Source organism: Marmota flaviventris, chromosome 19, assembly GCF_047511675.1.
Source record: "Marmota flaviventris isolate mMarFla1 chromosome 19, mMarFla1.hap1, whole genome shotgun sequence".
In the NCBI taxonomy this organism is placed as follows: Eukaryota; Metazoa; Chordata; class Mammalia; order Rodentia; family Sciuridae; genus Marmota; species Marmota flaviventris.
In genome coordinates this window covers 19597064-19611931 of record NC_092516.1, presented here as the reverse complement: position 1 = coordinate 19611931, position 14868 = coordinate 19597064, and the positions used below count along the sequence as shown (strand labels likewise).

Below are 14868 nucleotides of genomic sequence, written 5' to 3'. Positions count from 1 at the left end.
GGGCGCCACCAGATCACTCTGTTACAGTCTGCTGAGAAAGTAGGCATACATAAGCACGTCAGCTCATTCTGCTACTAGAAACGCGATACCTGGGTGATGGCCACAGGCAGCAGATTGGAACTAGCAGGAGTCATTGCATGGGACCCGGATGGTGGCGCTCTTTCTTCATGAGACTGTGCCCTCCTCGAGGGCAGGGCACTGTCCATCCTGTTGGTCTCTGTATCTCGAGTCTAGGAAATGCTGCCTCATTCGGCTCCTGGCCGGCCCCCTGCTGACTGTGGGTTTGAGGCTGAAACCCCGGAGCCGTGTCATGGAACCCAACTCCTCAGCATGGCCTGGTGGGGCCCTTCAGAGTGCAGGCTGCCGCTGGCCCCGGGTGCTCTTCCTGTGCCTTTAGCTCACTCCGCACACCTGGCTGTCCAGCTGTGCCACCCCAGGGCCCTGGAGCAGGCCAGCCTCTTGCGTCCTTGCTGCCTTCCATCCCCCAGCTCACTGCTGACTCAACCCCCTCCTGGACGGGTTCCCACCTGGGGCTGCAGTGCGGCTCCTCAGGGGTGTGTCTTGACCGCTCCCCCCCAGGCTGCTGTCCGTGGCAGAGGGGCTCCTCGCGATGGGATTGTTCCTTCTCTTCCTTTTCTTCTTCAGCAAGCTGGGCTCCTGGAGGGGGTAGCATTTTTGTTTTTCTTGGTGCTCTGGCTCTTTACACAGCGCTTCATCAGTATTTGGTGACTTGAACTTGACCACAGTTAGCAAACTAGCAGGTGCCGTTGAACCAGCTAACTGGCAATAATTAACAGAAACACTGGGCTTCTGGTGTGCAGGATAGTGCCCTAATCTGAGTAATAAAATTTAGTGAGCAGCAAACCAGTCTTTTTTATTCCCAGTCAGCCTCTTACAATTTAATGAGCCTGTTTTGAGAAATGAGAGCATAGGTCCTATGTTTGTCACATTCAGACACAAAAAGTGGACCCTCTTTTATGTCTTTACAGCCTAACTTTTTTTTTTTTTAAAGAGAGAGAGAGAATTTTTTAATTTTTTTTTTTTTTTTTTAAGTTTTCGGCGGACACAACATCTTTGTATGTGGTGCTAAGGACCGAACCCGGGCGGTACGCATGCCAGGCGAGCGCGCTACCGCTTGAGCCACATCCCCAGCCTAACTTTTTTTAAATATTTATTTTGTGGTTGTAGTTGGACACAATGTCTTTATTTTATTTATTTATTTTTATGTGGTGCTCAGGAAGGAACCCAGGGTCTCCTGTGTGCTGGGCAAGCGCTCTAATGCTGAGCGCCCACCCCAGCCCCTAACGTTCTTTTGTTTATTTATTGAGATAGTCTTGCTAAGTTGCCCAGGACAAGCTCAAACTTAGATCCTCCTGCCTCCCCTTCCTGAGCATGGTATTACAGACGTGTGTCACCGTGCCTGACTTCACTACCTAATGTTCTTTTTGGAGACGGACTATATGATTTCTGTGCCTTATGCAGAAAACTAATTATTGGTCACAAACAATGCAAAGGAAGAGGCACTTAACACAAAAACAGACTCTATTTCCTTTTTGTCTGCTTGGAATCAGAAGCAAAATTATCTGAGCCAGGTGCTACAGCGCACACCTGTAATCCCAGCAGCTCAGGAGGCTGAGGCAGGAGGATCATAGGTTCAAAGCCAGCATTGGCAAGTTAGTGAGGCCCTAAGCACTAGTGAGACCCTGTCTCAAAATAAAAAAGGCTGGGGATGTGGCTCAGTGGTTAAGTGCCCCTGGGTTCAGTCCCCATAGCCCCTCCAGTGGACTTCAGTCCATTGGTTTTGGCCCTGAAGTTTTGTCAGCTCACGTCACTAGGTTAGTCGTTTAACACATAGGTTCTGAGCCCCTACTGGGCACAGAATCTCTAGGCAAGGATGCCCTGGGGAGTGCCCATGGTGTGTTGTCTGTGGCACTTAGTTTGAATAAGGGAGACAGACCATAATGTTGGCAGGGAGGCTCTCTGCAGAGCGCCAAATGCTGTAGAAGATATGTGAATGGTGAGGGGCCTGGAACCTCAGGCAGTATTTTCTGGAAGGCCTGAGGCGTGGCCAGCTGAGCTGTGACCTGAATGATAAGGACTCTGTTCCTAAAGATCCAAGAGGAAAGCAGTGGGCAGAGGGGACACCAGGGCAGCAGCCTGGGGTTTGTTTTAGGAAGAAGCCGTGTGGTGAGGGGCAGTCTGGCAAGTCGCCAGGCGTGGGGCAGCGAGGACTGGACTGTGGGGGTCTCGCCGACCACCGCAGGGAGTGTCGATCTTGCTCCGAGTGCCTGGCAGTCTTAGCCAGTGGGAATGACTTCTGCCTGTGGTTTTGCTGACCTGCAGGTGGGGCAAGAAACTGATCATCGTCGCCTCCCAGGACATGCGCTACAGGGCCTTGATCGGCGCAGAGGGGGACCCTGACCTGAAGCTCCCTGACTTCTCCTACTGCATTCTGGAGCGACTAGGCCGCTCCCGGTGGCAGGGGGAGCTGCAGCGAGACCTTCACAGCACCGCTTTCAAGTAAGGGGCGGGTGGCTTCCCTGCTTTAGATTGGGACACGAGGAGTGGCACTTTGTTCCAGGCCATTGGAACACGGTGTCTGTTCCCTTAGGTTGGTTCCGTGGGAGGTGTGTGTCCAGGTGAGAGATGGGCCCACACTCTTGTCTTCCTGCAGGGTTGATGCTGGGAAGCTTCATTATCATAGGAAAATTTTGAATAAAAACGGGCTCATTACGATGCAGTCGCACGTGATCCGACTACCCACGGGAGCCCAGCAGCACTCAATCCTCCTCCTCCTGAACCGGTTTCACGTAGACAGGTAAGTGCAGAAAACAAAATGGGGTGAATACTGCAGCCATGTGTATATGCTTTTAAAAATCTTAAAAGGCCGAATCATAATGTGACTATGTCTTTTTTATTTGTTTTTTTAATATCATTTGTGTGGGTATTCATTTATTTTTGCAGTACTTGGGATTGAACCAGGGACCATGACTATATTTTTTACCTAAGTTATCTATTGTTATCTATTTCTGATGAAAATATGTCCTGTTCATTTAGAAAATTTGAAATTTATGCAGAAAAAATACCTAGACCCCACAGCCCAATAGGAACTGTTAACATTTAGTTGAAACGGCAGGGAAGGGTGGTTAAAAACAAAAGTCCTGTCAGCCGTGGTCTGTCACTGCGGTAGAGTTGACTTAATGTTGACTTCAAATCAGGAGTTTTGAAGCCTGGGGCTCAGTGAGGCATAACATGGTATCTCAGCCTGGATGGATGAGGTGGTGAGGTTCTGCCAGATGGCTGTAGTAAGGGATGTTGCTCTTCCAACTAGGGGTCACAGTCCACATACTCCAGCAGGCTGGTAAAATACGGGCGTTCCCTTCCGAGCCCCCAGGAGTGTCTGGAAGTCAGTAGGCTACCTCTGACTCTAATCCTTGCGGTTGGGGTAAGAATTACCTGGCATGAGAATGGGAAAAAGAAACACTCTACTAGTCTTAGCGTACACCCCACAACCCCATGCTCTCCTTGTGGGGGGAACAGAAGCCAGGGTGGGAGGGCCTCGCTGGTACAGGGCCTAGGAGCAACCTGGGGTGAGTCAGCTCAGGGCTAGCGCCTGGCCACTAGCTCTCCCTGGTGGAATTAGGCAGTGGCTGGGATAGTTGGGAGGTGGTGGGCAGACCCTACCCCGGGCCATGGGGAGCTAACTTCTGGTCTCCCTGGCTGGTCGGCAGAGTCCTCATCCTCTTCTTTAGGAGCAAGGCGCATCCTCCAAAAGGGAGGGGAGCAAACCCTCAGGATTAAGTGTGAGTTTTAAAGTTTACACCATCTGCCGCAGTGCACGTGGCTTGGCCCAAAGAGAGTACCTGATACACACAGGAGACTGCCGACTGCGGACTCGGGAGTGGGGATCAAATCTGTCCCTGGTCGGCTGTCCTGGAATCCAGCCTTCACACCTGTACACTGTCAGAATGTGGTGACTGAAGCCCTAACTGCAGGCCTGGGCTTTGGAGATGCTGTGTTGGGGAGAATTGTGCTCTGTGGTCATGCCATCCAGTGATTAAGTGACTCCCACCAGCCTCCTAACTGAAGTGGACCTGAGAACATGGGCGGCTATGGAGGGGCATGCTGCAATGGGTCAAGACCTGTGTCTTGCCCTTTGTCCCTCCCCTGGGCAAAGTCCCTGGGCCTCTCTGACCAGTTTTCCTCCTGTGTGGCGTGGCCGTGACGCCGTATTTCCTGTGCGCTGGGTCATCTGTGCCTGTCCCTAATGGTGGTTTCCTTCCTCAGAGTCGGTGCAACGGAGGAGTGGTGCAGATCTGGATCCCACACGGCCTTCCCTTCCCTCGGGACACTGGTCAAGCCACGCTGTCCTTGTCCACCTGAACTGGCAGAAAGGCTCTGCTCCTCGCACCCGTCCCCCAGCCTCTACTCTTTTTAGTGGCTTCCATTGATGGCTGTTTGTTTGAAAGCATTTATTGTGACAGGGCTTCACAACAGAGTGGGATGGCAAGTGGCTGGTCACATCAGGGAAGTCTGCGGTAGAAAGCAGAGCTTCACGACGCACTGAGGGTGTCGGTTTAGAGGAGGACCTGGCTTTGTGTCAAGGACAAGGATTATCACCTTGGCCTTTCAGTCCTAGAGTCTGGTCTGTGCACTCTCACCAGTTGGATGGCCTTAGACATGTGATTGAAAGTTCCCAGCCCCAGTGTCTCCAGATACAAGATGAGGATGATCGATAGGACCTAGAGCTAGATTCTGGTCAGGCACAGTGGCTCACGTCTGTCATCCCAGCAACTTAGTGAGGCCCTAAGCAACTTAGCAAGACCCTGTCTCAAAATAAAGAAGGGCTGGGGAGGTCTCTCAGTGCTTAAATGACCCTGGGTTCAATCTCTACCATTAGGCTCTGTAGTTTCCTGTGTTGTCCTTTAAGGCCTGCTATGTCGTCTTCAAAAATCAGGTGTTCTTTAGCAAGAGGCCTGAAAAGTGACCTGGTTGGTGTTTGTTACAGGAGGAGCAAGTACGACATCCTCATGGAGAAGCTCTCAATGATGCTGAGCACGCGGAGCAAGCAGATCGAGACGCTGGGCAAGCTACGGGAGGAACTGGTGAGCTGCCGGCCTCCCCCAGGGCTGGCTGGCCCGACGGCCACGCACAGATTGACGGGCGCCCAGCTCAGAGGGCTTGGCCGGGTGCAGGTTCATGCCTCGTGCCCAGGGCTTGGCAGAGTGGGACTCTCCTTTATTTTACACAAGGAGAAGACACCGAGTCCTTTGTTGAGCTCCTGCCCCTGGCTGGCTTCCGTTCCTGGGGGCGAGTTGTCTCAACCCGCTGTAGAGGGTCACCTGGGTGGGGGATCTGGACACTTCAATTTCCTTCCATAACGAGACTTGTCATTTCATTCCCATTGGGTTTATGATGAGATGACAGAGTGACTGTACCGAGAAGGAAGCGAGGGGACGTGGGGAGAAAGCCATTGCTGGCCTGTTTTGTCCTGGGCCTGGCAATGGGAGCAGCAAGGTGGGAGGAAGATGGCGTGGGGGGCGCCTGAGCGGGACAGCGCCACCTGAGCGGGACATGCCACTTAACACAGGGCTGACGTCGGGGATGGAGAGAGGTGAGATCGCCTACGGGCTGCTCTGCAGGACTTAGAGTCTGAAGTCTCATTAGGGGTACTGGCAGTTAGCCCCAAAGGCGTGTGGTGGCAGTCTGCTCATGGACACCAGCAGGTCTGTCCTCCCTGGGACCCTGTGCTGTGTCCTTGCAGCTGTAGTCCCTGATGTCACCATCTGTCAGGAGAGCGGCTCCCACTGTTACGTTCATCGCACGCTCCAGTCTCTCTGCAGCAGACTTGTGGTGAGACAGGCCTGGCCTGGCCTTTTCCCTTTTCCTCTGTTTGCCCTGAGCTTTCCCAGGGGAATCTAGGTTTCCGCCTCCCTTGAGAATTCAGAAGCCCCGGCGAGCCACGGCTGCAGCCACTCGTGACAGCGGTCAGCTGGAGCTCCTGCACTGCCAGCCCCCACGGTCCCCCTGCATCCTGTCACAGAGACACCGTCCCTGCCAGTGGTCGTCCACATACCCTGAGGCTCAGGGCAGCTCTCTGGATTGAGTCTATCAAACGTGGAAATAGGGCTGGGGTGTCGTCGGAGGTCGAGGGCTGCCCAGCATGGCGGGGTCCGGGTGTCATCCTCAGCACTGCAAAGAAAGAAGAAGTAGAACATAAGAGGCGGATTGTGAAGGCCCCTCAGGAGACTCCAGTAGAAACAAAATTCTTACATTTTTTTTAATGTCTCTATTTTTATGTGGTGTCGGGGATCGAACCCAGGGCCTCGCCTGTGCTAGGCAAGCGCTCTACCTCTGAGCCACAGCCCCAGCCCTCTTAGATGTTTAATAAGCAAATATGTGACCCTTGGTGACTGTTACTTGTCTGGCCCACACAGACTTGGGGGATGGAGATCCCCTGTTGTGCCCAGTCCCTCGGCAGGGAGATGGGGCTAGTGTCAGTCGGCACTGTGGAGTTTGTGTCACGAGGCTCCCCTGCGCAGGACGGTGTTCGTTCAGTAAATAGTTCAGTGAGTGTCTACTTTGAGTCAGAGCTGGGTTCCACAGCAGGGGGACAGAGTGAATGTGGCTGCCAGACCTCACGGGCGCGGAGCTGTGTAAGGGCAGGCCGTGCGTGTGAACACACGGTGACAGCACAGGTGTGCTCAGAGAGCCAGGCAGCTTGGGAGAGCAAGTCGCTTTCCCCAGACAAAGCGGGACCGCCATATTGGGCAAAGGAGAACAGAGACATGGAGTTGTGGGGGGTCGTGGGGCATTCAGAGGTCACCAGTGATCTGGGAGCAGCCATTAGCAGGGTGCTGGAGATGTGGCTGCAAAGGAGAGTAGGGAGAAGGGCCAGGGCAGTGTGAGCACAGAGAAGAGGGAGGTGAGCCCCAGAGGGAAGGAGATCAGCTGGTGCCTGGGGAGGTGGATGCTGTTACCCCACTGGCCACTAGGGGGCCCCGAGTGTGGAGATTGAGCAGCGCTTGGGCATTGAACTGACAGGACTCAGTGACAGACTGAGCCGGGGGATGAAGAGGACGGGGCAGGGAATGAAGAGGAGGACCTTAAGACAAAGCATGTTGGCCTTGGCGGCTGACCCTCATGAACCAGGGCTGGGGTGTGAAGGCCAGATCCAGAGCACGAGGTCCGTCCCTCTGCCCGTGCTGGGTCCCGCTGTGTGGCGGTACCTGGCCCCGGGAGCAGATGGGTGTTGAATGGAGTGCAGAGACAGTGTGGGTGGGGAGGCCTGGGACAGTCCTGCTTCCCTGACTCGTGTTGAGTTGACGATCTTCAGCCTGGTGCTGTGGATCAGGGTGCTCCTCTGTGGGTGGAGAGACCCCTGCTCTTTCTCTTCTTGCTGGGCAGATTGACGCCCTCGGTGGCATCCCGGGAGGCAGGGCCACGTCACGCTCCCTCGCTCAGAACTGCCCAGGCTCTGTTCCGTGTGTCGACGGCTGTGTTTGGTGGATGAGCTTCTGCAGGTCTTTCCCCGATGCTGGGGACTCGGCTTGGTTAACAGTAGATGCCATTTATGAGTCAGTGTGTTCGAATGGGCTATCAGGGACGCATCAGTAGTGTTGGTGGCCATCTGTTCTGCTGCCCAGTGGCGCAGGTGCTGGCTGGTCTGAAAGCCTGTCTCATGTGTGTGGCCGCGGAGGTCATGGTCTTTGGCTCCCTGTCTCCCCCAAAGGTAAGAGAAGCCTGGAGACCCGCTCACGACCCGCGGTCCCGAGTGCCTGCCAGAATTCAGCCTGTGGCTGGAGCAGGGCGAACTCCAGCTTGCTGTTCCTCAGTCGCAGCCAGGCCAGGAGGGGTCGCGAGAGCCAGGCTGGCCGAGCTGGCCACGCGCAGGAAGGTTTTGATGGCAGTCGAGGTTTAGGGAACTCACTTTGCTCTTAAGGACCATTAGAGAGGAGCTGCACAGGAATGGTGCTCCGTAGGGCTGGCCTCCTGGCTCGCCGTCCAGGGGTTGGCCAGGGAGCACAAGGGCCATGGCACTCTGGGGACAGCCTGCCCCGCTGCAGGGAGCTCCTAGCATCGGTTGCCAGATCTTCCAAGAGAAGCCAGAGTGTGTTTCTTGTTTTTTTCTTTTTCCTGGGTGCACTATAACTGTGCACGACAGTGGGCATCACACCATGTCTGTTGATACCCACGACACAGTTGATCATCTCCTCCCTGGTACCTCTTCCTCCCCTCCCCTCGTCCTCCCCCATCTCCCTGATAGGGTGATTATCAGTATCGGGTTATCGCAGTTACTGCGTCATACCCATAAATGTGTGTATATCGACAGGATTGGCATTTCGTTCCCAGGACTTACCCGTTCCCTCCACTGGACACACCAGGGTGCCACAAGAAGTCAAATGTGGGCTCAGGAGTGGGTCAGCACAGCAGAATGTACTTCTGCAGAAGGGTGTGGCCCCGAGAACCCACGGGCAAGCAACCTGGGCAGACTGCTTTATCCCCAGTCCGGCTCTGTCCCTTGCTCTGATAGGAGTTGTTCAGGGTCACAGTCTAAGCAGTTAGCTAGTTTAAAATTGGGGAGGGCACAGGAAAAGGGCTACAGTTGGGACGGGACATCTGTTAGGGAGTTTACAAATGGCCACATTCTGACCACATGATTTTCTAACTGAAAATGTGTCCATTACACATTGTGAAATTTAAGTTACAGTAAATACATCTGTGAGTCACATACAGGTTTAACTTTGATAGAAAAGGAGACATTAATCTTACACCCCCACTTGATAACCCTCCTCTACTCTATTGGTCTTCCTTCTATTTTCATAAGAACCCCCCTTTTTTCTTTTTCTTTTTTCTTTTTCTCAAGCTTCCGCATATGAAAGAAAACATTTGACTCTTGACTTTCTGAATTTGGCTTATTTCACTTAGCATGATATTCTTCTATTTGCAAACAAACGGCACGATTTCATTCTTCTTTATGGCTGAGTAAAACTCCATTCATCTGTTGCCAGGCACCTGGGCTGGTTCTGTACTGGGCTATTGATCACGTATCACTGTATATGCTGATTATATCGAGATCGCATGCTGACTTTAGGTCCCTGGGATGAATACCAAGGAGTGGCAGAGCTGGGTCATGGGGGGGTTCCTTGCCTGGTCTCCTGAGGAATCTCCATACTGCTTTCCAAAGGGATTGGACTAGTTTGCGGTCCACCCGGCAACAAGAGAGTGTTCCTTCCCCCCATGTCCTTGCCAGCGTTTGTTGTTATTTATATTCTTGGTAACTACCATCCTAATTGGAGTGAGATGGATTTCAGTGTAGTTTTGATTTGCCTTCCCCGACGGCTAAGGGTGGTAAGATTTTTCATGTATTTGTTGGCCATGTTTCATTTGTTTTTCTTTTGAGAAATAGCTATTTGGCCATTTTTTTATTGGGTTATTTGGGTTTTCTGGTGTTAAATTTTTTGAGTTCTTTATATGTGGTGGATATCAATCCCCTGTTGGGAGAGAAGCTGCAAAGATTTTCTCCCATTCTCTCTTCATGTTCTTTATTGATTTTTGTTTTGTTTTTTGGTACTGGGGATTAAACCCAGGGATGCTTTACCACTGAACTACATCCCCCAGCCCCTTTTTAAAATGGTTTTTTAGTTTGAGATAGGGTCTTGCTAACTTGCTTTGGGCTTTCACCAAATTGCTGAGGCTGGCCTCAAACTAGGATTGCGATCCACCTTGCCTCAGACTCCTGAATTGCCAGCATGAGGAGCATTTACCTTAATTGTTTGTTATGCAGAAGCTTTTAAATTAGATGCCATCTCACACACTGATTCTTGGTTTCACTTCTTGAGCTTCAGGAATCTCATTAAGGAGGTCAGCGCCTGTACCCTGGCTGCAGTGCTGCCCTGTGCTTTCTTGGCATTGCAGAGTCTCTGGTCTAATTCCTAGGGCTTCCATCCACTTTGAGTTGGTTTTTGTTCAGGGTGAGAGAGGGGGATCTAGTTTCAGTCTCCTACATGTGGATCTCCAGCTTTGCCCTGCATTTGTTAAAACCTCTTTCTTTTCTCCAGTGTAGGTTTGGGCACCTTTGTCAAGGATCAGACGAGTGTCTGGATTTGTCTCTGTGTCTTCTGTTCCTTGGTTTTTATGTCTGTTTTTATGCCAGTACCATGCAGTGTTTGTTACTAGAGCTCTGGAGTATTATTTGAGATCCGGGGTTATTGTGATTCTCCAGCATTAGGCTCTTTAAAAAGAGTGTTTGTGTGTGTGTGTGTGTGTGTGTGTGTATATATATATGTATATATAGTTGTTTGCTTGCTTGCTTCCAACATCACAGTTTTTGCTCAGTATTAGAAAGCTCTTACTTTCCGATATTGGTAGTAAATTACTTTTTAAAAAGGAAAATATGTCGATTAAAAGGCCTGGCCTGCCAGGCACAGTGACGCGCACCTGTCATTGCAGCGGCTCAGGAGGCCGCAGCAGGAGGATCACGAGTTCAAAGCCAGCCTCAGCAACTGTGAGGCGCTAAGCCACACAGTGAGGCTCTGTCTCTAAATAAAATACAAAATGGGGCTGGGGATGTGGTTCACTCCTTGGTGGGTGACCAAAAAACAAAAAAAAAAGCCTGGCCTGCGCTGGCAGCCGTTGGTAACCACAGGAAACACGTGAGAGTGTTTGGTTGTGCCAACCTTGGACCTTTTGGACCACGTTTTAAATAATTTTGTAAAAACTCTTTTAAACCTAATACTTTTCTTGTTTGTTTCACTGCTTGTACGATGTGTGTGTGTGTGTGTGTGTGTGTGTGTGAATACTCTCCTGTGGGTAAAAATCAAACAGTATGGGAAGGTGCCAGGCGAAGTCCTGTCCCCACACCCACCTGCCCGAAGCCCCTCTGAAGGCAGCAGTCTTTCCCCTCGTGGGGTCAGAGAGTCATTCCAGCGCTGCCCTGGGCCTTTTTACTCCCTTGATGACGTGGCTTGGCGGTCACTCTCGGCGTGCCCAGCATTTCCTCGTGTAGGATAGTCAGGTGACCCTGCTTCCCCACACCTTGCCTGACGGTGGCTTTTGGATTGTGTCTTGGCAGGGGCTGTGCGAGCGGACATTCAAGCGTCTCTACCAGTACATGCTGAACGCCGGGCTGGCCAAGGTGGTGTCTCTTCCCTTACAGGAGATCCACCCTGAGTGTGGACCCTGTAAGACCAAGAAAGGTAAAGGCAGTGCTGCCCGGGCCCTGGGTTGGCCGGCCAGCTCCTTCCCCTCCCTCCTCTGGCTCCAGCCTTTCTCCTGGGTCACCTTTTCCTGTAACTGCGTGACTCCACGTCCTTGTCCAGCTCTGCTATGCAGGGCCTGGCTCAGGACCGACTATGTAGAAAGTGCCCCTGATCCAGGCTCGGTGGGCACCCTGTCACCCCAGGGACTTGGAGGCTGAGGCAGGAGATCGTGAATTCAAGGCCAGCCTCAGCAACTTAGCAAGGCCCTATCTCAAAATAAAAAGTAAAGAAATGGGGCTGGGGATGTGCTCATGGTGTGGTAAAGTGCTTCTGGGTTCAGCCCCAGCCCCTCTGTAAAGTGCCCCCGAGTGTCTGCTGGAGGAAGGCGTCAGCCTCCAGCACACCCCACCTCTCCAGTCACAGTGCTCAAGACCAGTTCCTCTTTTCCTCCTTAAACCAAGCCACTCTCCCTTCAGTGAGCCTTTTTGATGTGTTCATATGTCACTTACCAAGAGATTCACTCAGAGAAAAGCATCGAGGGTCATTTTATTTCAGTGTTTGAACCACACAGCAGGGACTTAGGGGAAACCCGGATGGTGCTGGTCAGCCCTCCCCCCCAGTAGCCTCTCTGAGGAAGAAGGAGCCTGAGTTCATATTAAAAGCCCAGAAACCCATCAGAGCGAGCAGTGGGGCAGGTTCCTACTTGTATCAGGGACCCAGACCAGAGTCCCAATGTGGGTTTGCCAGGGTGTCCTCGAACCAGGAGACAGGAGGCATCGTGGCCTGTTAAGCCACAAAGGCAGGAAGTCCCCAGCAGTGGGACCCCTTGATGCAGTCGAGACCGGCTGTGGGCTGCCGTCAGGGAGGGCGCTCTGTTTGCAGCTCATTCTTTATGAGTAGAAGGTCCGTGCGCCCAACCACAGGAAGAGCAGAGAGCAGGTGAACCGCGTCCCTCGTGTCGGGCTCTGAGCTGCAGCACGGCGTCCCTGCCTTCATGGGCTGGCCGCACGAGGGCTGTTCCCACAGCAGTCGCCACAGGTGTGGGGGGAACGCCTTGACCCCACAGTGACGTCCCTGGGGAGAGGAACCTTTCCGCTCCCGCCGTGGTACAGTGGGACCATCATGCCATGCGTGGCCCACCATTGCTCCCAGTGTAATCAGGTGGAGGCCACTGCCCTGCTCTGGCCGTGTGACCTCGTCACGGTGGGTGGTGTTGTCACGGTTGCACATGTAAGAAGGTGACAGTTAAGAGCTGCTACGTCACTTGTCGGAGGTCAAGCCATCAGTGCATGGCGGAGGGAGGATCTGAACCTTGTAAAAGACTAGAGACTGTGAGACTTTCAAACCCTCTTAGCTCTCTGTTCTTCCCTGTTCTGGATTCCCCTGCTCTTTCACCTGATGGACCAGAACCATTTTAAGAGCCGAGGGTCGGAGCTCTCGGTGAGACACAGTGGTTGGTATGTTTGTCCTCTTCTGTCCTCTGCCCAAATGCCACCGTGGTGAGGATGAGGATCTAAAAGGAATAAACCCACAAGAACAAAGAGAACGGGACAGGAAGTGGCTACAGAGAGCTGTCCTCAACCCGCTGCTGCTGCTGCAGGAGGATGGGCCAGGGGACATGGGGGGTGCTGAGCACCTGAGCAGGGCGGCGGCCAGGAGCGTGAGATTTCAGAGATGCCAGGTGCCTGGGGAATCAAGAGGACTGCTGGGTGGTGTGGGAGAAGCAGCTGCACCAGGTCCCTCCCCTGCACTGCACAGCCAGGTCACAGGAGTCTGGAGTCACTCAGGAGAGCAGGCACTGGAAGGTTCCAGACTGAGGACAGGGGGTACCAACAGCAGGGATAGGTGACAGTCTCCACAGGAGACCCAGTTGGCTCCCTTGGCTTGTCGTTTCATGGTGCGAGCCCTCAGTGGCTTCCTAGGTTTTCACCACTTCCTGACCGACGTGGGGTGAGGATTGCTGCCTGTGCTGGCTGACAGGGCCCAGCGTCCCTCGCCACAGCCTCCAAAATGACAGGGTCCAGTGCTGTTTGGGGGTGGGTTTTCTTGGAGGTGGGGGTAGAGCCTGTGCTAGGCGAGCACCCCACTGAGCCGTGCCCCGCAGGAAGCGAGATCCTAGAACTCTGGTTTCCAGAACCTGGGCCAGGGCTGGAGGCTCTTTTCGGAAGAAACTGACAAGTTTGCAGACACTAAACCGGGGGTTTCCCAAGAAAGTAGCATCCCTGCTGGCTCACCCTTCATGGAGCCCAGGTGTGCAGCCTCGTCCTTCCTTTGGCCACCTCTGAGGGACCAGACTGGGCAGTGTCAGTGCCTCTGCAGATAACCGAAGAGAACTGATGTTAGCAGAAGCGGTTTCACTTGCCAGGAAGCCACAGAAACAAAGGCAGGGGCAGAAGAGAACTTGCAGCAACAGTCCTCGGGAGGGAGAAGAGGTCGTGTCCCTGAAACCGGAGCCAGAGGGACGAGGAGCAGGAAACGCGGAGCAGCTGGGGGGAAACGCAGTGGCTGCCGCCATTAAACCGCCCAGTGAGGGCGAGGCGTCAGGTAGAGGAGAGGACCCCCAGAGCAGCGGCTCCCGAGACAGGACGTGGGAGAGCCACGCCTGGGCTTCCTGGGAGATGGAGCTGCCAGGTGGAGCGCTGCAGGGAACTGCCCCAGGGATGCCACCGCGAGGTCGACTTTCCAAACAAGGGGTATAAGCTTCCAAAAGCCCATAAAACGGGCGCTGCCGTCGCGGGGTGGCCAGTGAGGGTGGGACGGTGCGGGAGCAGACAGAGCTACTGAAGGGTGCTTGTTGCTGACAGGAACTACTCAAAAACTCACTTCCTGTCTCCTGATGTTTATTGTTGTGCTGCTGGGACAGCAGCAGACACGGACGGGGCGACCCCCTCGTTTCCTCCACCTTGGAGCTCCACTCCCCCTCCACCCGCCGCCTTCCCCGGGTTGTCCTGGCCAGGCGGATGCTGAGGCAGAGGCTTCTCAGGTACCAAGGTTGTGTTGGTGGCACCTAGTTCTGGGGGACCTCATCTCTACAGCACCTGTCCTCACAGTGAGCTGATAAGGTCCCTCGTGTCACCATGGGTTCTGGCTCCTTGGCAGCAACGGCTGTGTGTGAAGATCAGGCTGAGCCAGATATGGAGGAGGAGGAGGAGGAGGAGGAGGCCGAGAAGCTGGTGGGCAAGGCCACTGCCACTGGCATCTTCAATGACTTGGGGTCTGGAAGCAACATCCATCTGTATGACATCAGCACGAGCAAGCTGGACTTTCCTCACCCCTACTTAGTGCCCAAAAAGAAGGGGACCAGGTTTGGCTGGTACAGATGTGACAAAGGGACCACCACAGTCCTCACTGAGAAAGTCACTGTCCTGGAGATGAAGCTGCTGGAGGACCCTCTCCAAACAGTGGCCACTTCCTGAATGGTGTTGGTGGGTGGCCGGGCACCACTCTGCCAAATGTGGTCCCCGTTTGCTGAATGAAGTGCAATAAAAAATGAGACCCACAGTCCAGGCCTAAAAGGTCCAGCAGCCACATAATAGGAGGGTCTGTGGCAGAGGACCACCCGTGCAAGGCCAGCCTCAGCTACTCACTGAGGCCCTGTCCCGATAAATGCATAAATAAGGAAATAAGTGTGGACGGGTGGCTGTTTGGGTGGTAGCTCTGGTAAAGC

At 53.5% G+C, this 14868-nt stretch overlaps 1 protein-coding gene and 1 pseudogene across 2 annotated transcripts in view; both read left to right on the top strand.

The window, feature by feature from the left end:
* Gtf3c1 (general transcription factor IIIC subunit 1) overlaps positions 1-14868 on the top strand; it is a 64368-nt gene that overhangs the window by 5295 nt on the left and 44205 nt on the right. For both annotated transcript variants that reach the window (XM_027948603.3, XM_027948602.3), the window contains exons 3-6: positions 2344-2520; positions 2675-2818; positions 5009-5105; positions 11075-11198. In XM_027948603.3, the coding sequence (XP_027804404.3) occupies positions 2344-2520; positions 2675-2818; positions 5009-5105; positions 11075-11198 (542 nt within the window). The remainder of the gene's footprint in view (positions 1-2343; positions 2521-2674; positions 2819-5008; positions 5106-11074; positions 11199-14868) is intronic.
* Positions 12661-14702, top strand: LOC139702959 (proteasome subunit beta type-7 pseudogene; annotated as a pseudogene).